The 11836-nt window shown below is 36.4% G+C and overlaps 1 protein-coding gene across 1 annotated transcript; it reads left to right on the top strand.

Moving 5' to 3' along the window:
• Nucleotides 1-512: 512 nt before the first annotated feature.
• Nucleotides 513-9928, top strand: KIAA0408 (KIAA0408 ortholog). Its single transcript, XM_040965480.1, has 5 exons — nucleotides 513-686; nucleotides 2930-3292; nucleotides 3382-3461; nucleotides 5844-7143; nucleotides 9337-9928. Exons 1-5 carry the CDS (start codon nucleotides 552-554, stop codon nucleotides 9508-9510), a joined length of 2052 nt encoding a protein of 683 aa, XP_040821414.1. The 5' UTR covers nucleotides 513-551; the 3' UTR covers nucleotides 9511-9928.
• The last annotated feature ends 1908 nt before the right edge of the window (nucleotides 9929-11836 follow it).

The raw sequence follows: 11836 nt of genomic DNA, 5'->3' as shown, positions 1-11836 counted from the left end.
TTAACTCACAAAAATATCCAGTTAAGTTTCATTAGAACAAGTAAATGTCTTCATCAAAATTTTCTGTAGGTTGTGGATGTGGCCATACAGTTGAGCTTCATTTGTCTCTTCTTAGGTACTCATGAGAAATTCTATTATTAGATATGCGGGTTAATAAAAGAAATATTTATATCACACCTAGGCATTTAACATCTTGTGCACAATAATTTTTGCTGCCTGGCCTTAGATAGTGAGAAAAGGAGACTTCAGAATGTACATATTGCTTTATTGACTAGGTTGATTTATTTTCCTTTAGCGTAATGTCACCTCTTGTTTTGAGTCTAATTTTCCTTAGGTCTGTTTATGTGAATGGCTCTGGACAAAATTATAAAATACGCTTCCAAGAAAGCACATGGATTTGGAACACTCTCTTTCATTATGTTTATACTAGGCTTTATTTTAACAGCAAGTGAGACTCCTTCAGATAAAAACAGCTCCAAGCTTCCAAGAAACAGTTCAGAGAAGGCAGAGACGAGCAGAAACCCTTTTTCACTGACACTCACACAGTTGCCATGGACCTACATAAGCAGTGGGAGAACACAGAGACCAACTGGCACAAGGAAAAGATGGAATTGCTGGACCAGTTTGACAATGAAAGAAAAGAATGGGAAAGTCAATGGAAGATCATGCAGAAAAAGATAGAAGAGGTACACGTTCGTTTGTTCTGACTATATTGTAAATTCCCAGTTCAGAATGCACATTACATAGATATTTTAATTTGTAGTGGAAAATCTTTTTCTTATCCCTCTCCACCAAGAGATGTGTGTTTCAGTGACATTTGCTAAAGAAAAATAGCATTTTCTTACTCAGTGATGTCTCAGGGACTATGCTTACTTTACAGTCTTGAAAGAAAATTAAGATTTTAAAATGTTACTCCAAAATGTATTCACTTATTATTTTCTGGCATCACAGCCTTGGGACTAAAAATGAATCTATAGTTTGATTGTGGGACATATTAGCAGAATCATAATTAAGCACTAGTATTTCAGTTTTTCCAGAGATTACTATGATTAATATTTACTAAAGAAAATTACATGTTAGATTAACCATTGTAATCAACTGGATTATCAAATATCAAATTGAAATGGGAGTGCACATGATACTTCTTTTGGCAAGGTGTAGAGTATTTGTTAGTACACTTTCAGAAAGGGGTTACGGAAAATGACATGTGACCCTAAATAGGCCTTTTATTCCTGTTATATGTCCCCGAGCTTACTGAGAATGCATTGGTGAATATTCAAGCTTGCTCAAACTGGAAATTGTTTATACTTACCTTGCTTTACTCTAGAAACAACCATAGTATCAGTTTACATGACTTTATGCATATTGCTGAGTGATTATTTTAATAGACTCCTTGCCTTTGTTCGCAGAAAACCAAATCAGTGCTTTATATATTTCAGTGTAAATATTTTTCTTATTAATTAGTTGTGAGCAAAATACAAATTGGAATGCTAAAAGAAAAATAGCTATTAATGTGCCTGAGAAAGCAGGCACTTGTCACTCATGAGGAAAGCCAAAATGTAACTCAAGGTTCCTGGCTTCCATATTGAACAATCCTAAATGTTATGGCCATCTGGGGAATGAACCAATGGGTGAAAGTCAGGAATTATTTTGATAATTCTCTAGATTCATATGTAATTAATATCAGCCTCAATTAGCAGATGTCAGCTCATTGTAAAGTGGGATTAGAGCTGAGTATAATACTGTCCGTTTATGCATCAGGGAGACAGAGGGCTGCATTATTTTTAATTCATCTTAGAAGGCAGCTGTGGTACTTTCTATGTTTTGCAGTCTGTGGCTTACAACCATGTGACAGGGAACATTTGTGCTTCGTGAGAATGCCTATACATGATATTTCCCAACTCCTTAATACCAGAAATATGCTCCTCTTTTCAACTCTCTCTCTCTCTCTCTCTATATATATATAACATATATACATTCAGTAATATACACTTGCAGAAACTGGATTATGCCATATGCGTATAAACTTTGTCTTAACAACTATGACCTAGTTCCATATACCATATCTGATGCCTGTCAATAAGCCACAGAACTGTATGTTCCACATGCCCATAGATATCTTCAGTGATTTTGCATGATAATGCCATTTAGTAAAAGGATTAACCATCAAATATTGAGATGCTTGTGATTTCTCTGTTCACCTACCATCCACAGTCCTTGCATTTTCATTATAAAACCACAATGCACATTTGTGGGTCCTTTGAAACTTGGAATAATCCAGATTAGACTGCAGTCCACATAAACAAATAGATGAGCAGATTAGAATTCCCTTTATTACATAAGGTGTTGTCATGTCACACTTGTTTTAAACTGAATGATAAGTTTATTAATTTTATGTATAAGTTTGGAATTAAAAAAATAGTAGTACTATCCAGCCCTAAAGAAGATAATTGACCAACCAAGAAGTCATCCATTGACAAATGTCCATGAGGAGACAGAATGAATTGAATCATTGAATGAGATTGCTGAGTACTTACACAGTTGAATATTGACATACCACTAAATCACAGATTTTAAATACATGCCTTTTATGCCAGTTAATTTTTTTCTCCTCCCCAAAAGCAATTAGAGCATCTTGAAACAAAGCTCTTCTGTCCAGAAATACAGGTTTATTTTGTTTTTGAACAAGCAGTTTGTTAGTAGCCAGTACAATTGAACTTGGTATATGTGAGATACTTAATAACAATACATTTTATGCTTCATTGCAATTGCTCAAGCATAGATGTATTATACAGAACTTCAAACATGAATAAATATATCCAGGGTAGTATATAGTAATATGTGCAAAGAGAACACTAAATGATTTGCTTCGTATCAAAATACTGACCAAGGAAACTTCAGAAAAAGCTTTAATTTGATTTCCACACAGCTTTGTCAAGAAGTAAAACTTCGGAGGAAAATCAACATGATTGAACGTGCTAAGATCACTGATTTTGATCATGAGAAGACCCTTTCAGACAAAATGGTAGATCCTGCTTCAAATTATCCCAATTTGGGAAAAATTGAACTTTCAGAGACGAATCACAGGCACGGTCTGGAAAAAGAACATGACACAGAGCAGAGTTCACTCACTACAGAAAATCAATCATGCAAGCAACAAAGAACAGCCAAAATCTCCAATGTAGGCTTTGTGGATCCTGTGGCCACAGACAACCAAAAGGAATGTGAGGCCGGGCCTGATGTGGGGGCTTCTGAGAAGGAGAGCAGAAGCTGCTGTGGTGCCCTCAGCTTAGTAAGTATGGATGTAACTAACCTATAAAGGATTCTAAAGAAACGTTTACATTTCAAAGTGCTAACATGCTCTTGCTTATGTGCCTAAAGGCTCTTGAAGAACTTGCCAAAGTTAGTGAAGAATTATGCAGCTTTCAGGAGGAAATTCGAAAGCAGTCTAACCACAGACGGTAAGCTGGTGAAGTTATAATTATCTTATGCTGGATTTTTTTTTAAAAGTTATTTTTATTTCACAAATCGAAATCATATTCTCTTAGCATTTTGTTAGTTCACGAGTTATTAAAATTTATTATCTTCAATGGAAGATAGAAAATCTGTTCACTAATTCTTAAAGCACATTTTCAACTCTTAGTAATTTGACTATTTGTATAAGAGTAATTTGACTCTTAGTATTTGACTTCACTGTTTTTGTTGAAGTAGACCTTCCATAATAAATCAACAAATATCCTATTCTATGTGGGATTTTTTTTCAGGTGGAGATGGAAAAGCATAAAGTACACTAATCCAGTTAAATAATGTCACATTTATTTCTAGTGTTTTAATTATATACTTATAATCTTTTGAGATACTTCGTGGCTGAATGATTTACTTCTCCACAAAACAGAGGCATACATAATTTTCTGAATAATTTGTAAATATATCCAAGATACACATGCCATAAGAAATGTTGTTTCGTTTAAAAAATAATATATAATATTGAAAATGCTTTAGCCAAACTGATAAGTATATTTAGGATTCTTGCCAATAAAGAGGGATTAACGTGAGGTCAGCGCCTCCTCTGGGGTGGCAAACACAACAACGTGTTCTTTTGTTTACTTTTAACTCCAAAGAAACTCAGAGGGAATTTTCATTCTAACTTGCCGTAAATGTTCTTAGCCAATTTATGCATGATTTTCCCCTGAGCTGGCCTATTGAGCTGTTCTCTACTCTTGTCTGCTAAAGGGTAAGTATGTATACTTTAGAGCAAGTTGTCTCATAATATTTAATAAGTTGAGTAAATATCATTGTGCTTTCTGTTTGGCATAGGATTGATTTCTGAATTCACATTCCTGTGATATTTAAGATTTCACTTAAATAGTTCACTCAAGACATGCAGATTTTCTTTTCCAAATCACATCTGGTATAAAGCTCTTATTGTCACGCATGACCCTTAGAATAAGTTCAAAATCTTCAGATGTAATTCAAATATATTACCATTTACTATAACGTAATGGTTATCATTCTTCCTTTTCCTTTCTAGTCTGCATTATAACTCATCCATAACAAAACACTAGTTTTTCCTTGAGTGATAATACCTTTATAATACCTTTTTTTTTTTTACTTTTTTAAAAGGTCCTTCACTCAACTAATTCTCCCACATTTGCTTTTCTTTTAAATTAAATTGACACCTTCCATTTAAAATTATTCATAACCCATTGCACTTTTACTCTGATTTTTTACCATTTCACAATGTCATTTCAAATTCAAGAGTAACTGGAACCCACACTGCACAGTGAATACAAACTTAGTAGACAGAAGTAAGATTATGGCAAGAGGAAAGCAGCAGAGCTGGGAATGCCAATAGCAGAAACCAACAGACTAATTAGTTGAACTGGAGTACAGGTTAAGTTTTAGGTTAATAGAGAAAATGAGAAGCAAGCTTCAAAAAGTTAGCGTGTGTCTGATATATACAGCTTCGACTTGAGATTGGGTGATAGACTTTATGCTCCAAGAAAAAAAGACTCGAGGGGCAGGCATTTGCTATAATGTTGAAGATACTGCTTGGATACATAAAATCCATATGAGGCCTAGGTTCAAATCTCAGCTGTCTCCCAGTCCAGCTTCCTGCCCCTGGGCATCCTGGGAGGCAGCAGATAATGTGTCAAGTAGCTTCTTCTCTGCTACTCATGGTAGAGTCCTGGCCTAAGCTCTGTGCTTCAAGTTTCCTTGTGATTCTCCCTGGCTAATGTGGAAATCTGGGAAGTGGACAAGTAGAAAATGTTTAAAAGTTTGTCTCTGTCCTCTCCTTCCCTCTGTCTCTCACATAAATAAAAAGTTTAAGAATTTAGAAAGGGATCCCAGTGCTGTGGTCTGGCGGCTAAGGTCCTCTCCTCGAAAGCGCCAGGATCCCATATGGGTGCCGGTTCTAATTCCGCCAGCCCTGCTTCCCATCCAGCTCCCTGCTTGTGGCCTGGGAGAGCAGTTGAGGACAGCCCAAAACCTTGGGACCCTGCACCCGCGTGGGAGACCCAGAGGAGCTCCTGGCTTCGGATGAGCTCAGCACCAGCCATTGCAGTCACTTGGGGAGTGAATCATCAGACAGAGGGTCTTTCTCTCTGTCTCTCCTCCTCTCTATATATCTGCCTTTCCAATAAAAATAAATGAATCTTTTAAAAAAATTTAAAACGGACCTGAAGTTTTAAGTTAGATGTGTATTTATAAAAAATTCTATTTGAAGAATATGTGACTGCTTTATCAGAAAATGATTGCTTACACCATAATTTCATCCATAAGTTTACCATATATAAAGTCAGCCATGTTTCACTAATCTACCATGTTTTAAAATTCTTTAGGATGAAGTCAGACTCTTTTCTCCAGGAAATGCCAACTGTAGTTAATATGCCTTCTGGGGACCACATGGCCAACAATGGAAAGTACATCCTTCCAGTCAATATATTAAAAGAAAAAGAGAAAAACAGGCGGAATCTGAGCTTTATAAAACTGCTGCAAAGCAATCCTATGAACAGAAGTGGGACTGACCTGCAAAGAAATGACGCCCCACCAGTCCCTCCTCCAAGAAGCACTTCTCGAAATTTTCCCATCTCAAGTTCTGAAAAAACCTATGAAAGTTTCAAGGACTTTTTTGGTCACAACAACTGGGTGGCCCATGAGGATCCTCATTTCCTTTTAGGACAGCACAAGATGCCTACATTGTGTCCAGATGAAGGGAAGGATTTGAAAGATGGTAAATTTTCCTCTTTGGAACCAGAGGTGAAAATGGATGGCAAGCCTCCATATAAAGATGATGTTGGACTTCATGTGTGGTCATGTGACACTGGGAAAGGTGCCAAAAAGAGCCCTTCTATTCCATGGCTTCCGAAAACCTGCTCTGCCACCAATAAGTCAAAATATGAAACCATGATCCCTGCTCACCCTGTTCAACCTCATGCTGATCCTCATGTAAGGAATGACGGTAGCTCCTCCATGACACAGAGCAGTGGCCCACTTAGAAGCTTCAGTTGTGGCTTTGAAAGGACTACCAGGAATGAAAAGCTGGCAGCAAAGATTGATGAATTTAACAGAACTGTATTTAGAACAGATAGAAATTGTTATGCAATACAGCAAAGCCAAAACCACTCAGAATCACATGAGGATCTTAAGCCTTGTGACACCTTAACCACACATACAGGTAACATACCAAAAACTGACAGTATTTCCAGTAGTGTGAAAACCAGCATCCACATGCCTGTGCCCACAGGAAATTTGCCTGATAATCCGTCCAAGAAACCCACAGCTGGTCTTGTCAGACAGATGCCAGGACCCACAGGCCCTAGCAGTTATCGGAATATGCTCTACGAGCATGACTGGAGACCAAGTAATTTGTCTGGCCGACCAAGGTCAGCTGATCCCAAGTCAAATTATGGTGTTGTGGAAAAGCTGCTGAAAACCTATGAGACATCAACAGAGTCTGTCTTGCCAAATTCGACATGCTTCCGAGATCAACGGACCAAATATAATTCCAGTGTCAATAGTGGCGTGGTGTTAAGTCAACATTCAGAAATGCTCCCAACGGAAGAAGACTTTCAGCAAAAAACATCTGTGTGGGAGCTACAGCAAGTGAAGCAAGGAGTAGATCGGAAAAAGATAATAGAGGTGAGAACGTAAATATTATATCTCGGTGGAACTGTAACTGTAGTTAGCAATGACTCTGAGTTGAATTAATTTGCCCATTCATTTAAACAGAATATAGGCATGGGTATGGCATCTTCTGTACATCTTAATGCTTTGCAGTAACTGTAATTGAACAGGGACTTTAAGGTGTAATCTTTTAAGATTGGATATACTATCTTATAACTTTTTGAAAAATCTGAAATGAAATAACAAATAGATTCTGGGTGAATCTATGATCCTCAAGATCAATTTAAAAAAAGAAGGTTTATTTGTTGTACTTGAAAGGCAGAGTTACAGAGAAGGAGGGAGAGAGAGAGAGATCTTCTAACCACTGGTTCACGCCCCAAATGGCAGCCAACAGCCAGAGCTGGGCTGGTGTGAAACTGGGAGCCAGCAGCTTCTTCTGCTTCTCCAGCGTGAGTGCAGAGGCCCAAGGACTTGGGCCATCCTGTGCTGCCTTCTAAGGCCCTTAACAGAGAGCTGGATAGGAAATGGGGCAGCCTGGATTCGAACAAGTACTCGTATGGGATGCTGCATTGCAAGTGGATAATTAGCCTATTACACCACCACATCAACACCAAGATGAAGTATTTTTTAATCAAATTGTGTATTTATTAATTTATGCAATTTTAACGTTTAGAAGATTTCTTTAAAGACAAATCTCAATTGCTTAGTATGATTAGTTCAGCCACTCTCAGCCTCTGATTCATATTCCTATCAGATTAGTCATATGTATTTAAACATGGCTAAATATCGCTTAAATCAGTACTCTTTAGAGTTATATCTGTGGGTTAGAAGATGCTGTATTTTATAGAAGCTAGGTCATTCTAATTTGTATATATCCTTAACATAGAAATTACCAAAGAAGGATGGGATATTTAAATGAACTATTATCATTTTTATTTGTATATAAAACATATTCTCTCTTTACTATGGGAGAAAAAGAAATTAAAGAAATTTATATTCACATTTTAAGAACTATTCAAAAATTCCTTTCGATGCACCTAATTTTAAGAGCAACTTACATGTAGGTACAAAGTGATAAGTCATAACTGTTACCCAATCCTTCTGAAATTCTAGTTTTACATAATACTGTGTGTATGCTGAATGGTTTGAACCTATCATGGTGGCCTCTTTCTGGTATCAGAAATTATTTTTATGTGCTTTCAAATCCTGCAAAATTTAGTGGCTTCATTCCATTTCATTAGAAACCTTGCCGATTTCCATAAAGTATTGCTTTTATATTTTGTATCCTGCTTTTGTATTTTTCTGTTTTCTAGTTGAGCTTATAAACAGAGAAGGAAAATATAAACATGTATATAATAACCAATCAAAAGTCTCAATAACGAACATAGAATACTCCTAAATGTCTTGTGTTTTGTATTGATTGAGGATCTGGAAGGGGAGCCTTCTACTAAAGATCACAAGCTCGTCCTGTAACTTTCAAGTTAAAAAAAAAAATGCAATCACTTTCAACCAGTTGAGAATAAATTAATGATCACGTTTAACCAACTGAGAAACACTGACAGAGGTATAGTTTAAAAATGAAGAGAAAATACAGGATTTTTATTGATTTTGCCTAAGAAGTGTTAATATGACATAGATTAGCAGCAGTTTCTTTTATAAATCATTTTTCTTTTCATATTTGGGCTGGCATAGTGGCATGGAGAGTTAAGCCAATATTTATAATACCATTTCCCCATATGGAATACAAGGGTTCCTATCCCTATTGTTCTACTTCTAAACTAATGTCCTTGCTACATGCATGGGAAAAGTAGCAGCAGATGGCTATTTGGGTAGTCAACCAATGATTTTTTAATTAATGTGAAATATTGTAGTTTCCTACTAAGAAACATCTGTAATTCATATCTGTCATTGAATTTGAACTTCTGGATCCTCAACTCATACTTAATTCTACAAAGACACCAAGTGTGTTGAAATCTGTCTATGTGAGTGAGATCTACAAGACTCCCAAGTGCTGTATTTCACAGTAAGATTGAATTGTTTTGATGAAAATGTTCAAGATCGCAAATTTTAGAGAACTATTTTCTTTAGTTTTCAGTGCATTCTCTTTCTTCCTAATTGGCCACATTAATCCCTTGGTTGGGATCCAGGATCTGTGCAGTCTGGTGTCAGTACCTGTATGGTGAGATGAGGTCTTCCTTTGTGTCCTAGGAATCCTTGGCAGTGAAATCCTCCTTCGCAAAAGGATTTTCCCGACCTGCTAGACCAGCAAATCGCCGCCTCCCATCCAGGTGGGCATCCAGATCACCGTCAGCACCCCCTGCCCTAAGGAGAACTGCCAACAACTACCCCATTTCTCCTGGATCTGAGGCAAAGATGGTCTAAGTCTCTGGCCTGGATTGCTAGATTACAAAAGCTGTCGTCCCAGTGGCTTAACAGAACAATCTGTGTGCTTGCAGCCAGTCTTACTTGATTCTGTATCTTTCAAGGTCACTGGAGAAAACAACTTAAACCTTAACTTTGCATCAGTCTTCAGTGTTTTTAATCTTTGGAACAGTTATTTTCCCGTGTTTTGATTTCTTAGACCAGAATTTGTTTAATGTCACCCTCATTAATTTCCGAATATGAATTTCAGTTGAAACAATGTGTACAATATTGTATATTCTAACTTTCTTGCAAGTGGCAGAAAGCAAGGTTATGTGCATGGCTCTTTGTAGGTGCATGTGTTGACATAGGAAATATCCTAGTGTGTGTTTAGGTAAGAAACATATATGTGCTAGTGTTTACTTTGAAATTATAACATGTATACTTATATATTCTTTGTGTTTATTTAAAAGTTTTGAAAATATACAGTACAGTTTATATTTTGTAGATCTTTTCATAGGTATCCACTGAGGTCATTTGAGATACATATATTAATTAATCACTTCCATGGCCCCCCACTTCATTGATAAACAAGCATTCTAAACACATCTAACACTGGTAGTTTTCTTAATATGACTCATAGTTGTTTAATCCATGTAAGAATAAACTAACTCTCTTGATCTCCTTTTTTATTCTTTCAGGCAAAAATGCCACAAACTGTAACAAATCTGCCTTCTGAAATAAGCATAAAATGTTCATGAAAGCTTTGATGTAACTTTCAGTAATCCAGCTGGGCTCTGACAGTGTAGTGATCTCCAGAGCCAGTTTTATGAGACCGGCTTATAAGTGACATGCTGAAATAATTTACTTTGTCAACTCCAGTGACAAACATCAGCTAAATGTGAAAAACATTAAAATATGCTGAATTTTCATTTTTGTTAAAATTGTCGGAAGCTTTCAGTTTTTCTACTTTATCTAGAGTCATACATGATTCGAGATGAGTTCAGTTTTCCATTTTAAACTATCAGCTGAAATTAGAAAATAAAAGACTAATAATTCACTGTTTTATTAATAAGGAAATGCAGGAATAATTTCACTGAGAGTCGAACTGTAATATGCTTATAGTGTGCTACAAAAAAAAAAAAGCGCCTTAAACTAACGTTTGGCATCATTTGCAGCTTAAGGAACCGAAACACACATTTGGGCATTTTATGCAATTTGCATACAGTGAACATTTAAGGTCCATGTTAAGAACTGATTTAAATAGGAATGATGAATTTTACTTGGAAGAGTTTAGAAGCAACTTTACTGTCCACTGTTCTATAGAGAATTAATTGTTTTACTATTACTTAAATACTTATTCTAAGTTTTTGTTTTACTGCCAGGAAATGTTTAATTTTCCCTATCCCAAAGGTATTCATAAAGCCATCTCTTTATTCTGATGATGTGGAGAAATTCACTCCATTCATCCTATACCATTCCGTAAGGTAAAGTAAATAATTGTAAAACAGCAAGCTGCCTTAAAAGGCCCCTGACTGCAGCATGGTGATGATCAGATTCATGCTTTACCATAAAGGGAGTTTCAGGAGTGAAGCTGAAATAACCTTCTAGAATGTGAGTTTGGATTGGATGGTAAGTAAGGGCTATAGATCCACTTTTCTAATTCTTGTTTCCTTCAGAAATATTCTTTTCCACAATAGCCCTATCAAATAAACATAATCTAGAAATCAAATGTTATCACTCTGATAAAATGCTTTATAACTACAGGGAAGGAAATGCAAGAAGGTGATTCCTGGGGTCATATGAACATGCACCAGTTAAGAAAACACCGCTGCCTACAGTGGTGCTGTGGGACTCTCCACCACTGTACTCCTGCACCCCAGAGCTGTGTAGAATCCGTGCTTCTCACCTTTACCTACAAATCAGAATACTGAGAGTTTCTGAATTATCGCTCTGTCGCATGATTCTAACGCAAAATTTCAAGGAGTGGAAAGTAGAACTCTAGTTGTTTAATAAATAAAGCAAGGGAAAATATGTGATGACCAGAAGATTTAAAAGAGATGAGGTTGTTATGTGAATTAAGGGATACTCTTGGGTAATCCCCTTCCTTCCCTGGAATTTGCCTTTCTTATCTGTAAATTCTAAGTGTTATACTTATCACTTAAGCCACTTATCATTTGAATGAGGCATTGGTACACATTTTAAATCTTGTGTTGACAAATCAGAATATCAGAACTAAAACATTTCGTATCTGCTAGTCCAAACCCTTTAATATAAAACTGAAGAAACTAAATCAGCTTACATAATGCTCTGTGTAAAATTGTTACGTAAAATTCTCTTTTAAAAT

The sequence above is a fragment of the Ochotona curzoniae genome, unplaced genomic scaffold (genome assembly GCF_017591425.1).
Source record: "Ochotona curzoniae isolate NIBS_2020 unplaced genomic scaffold, NIBS_Ocur_1.0 scaffold_3890, whole genome shotgun sequence".
Classification (NCBI taxonomy): domain Eukaryota; kingdom Metazoa; phylum Chordata; class Mammalia; order Lagomorpha; family Ochotonidae; genus Ochotona; species Ochotona curzoniae.
Note: the sequence above shows the minus strand (reverse complement) of the source record. Positions and strands in the feature narration are given on the sequence as shown.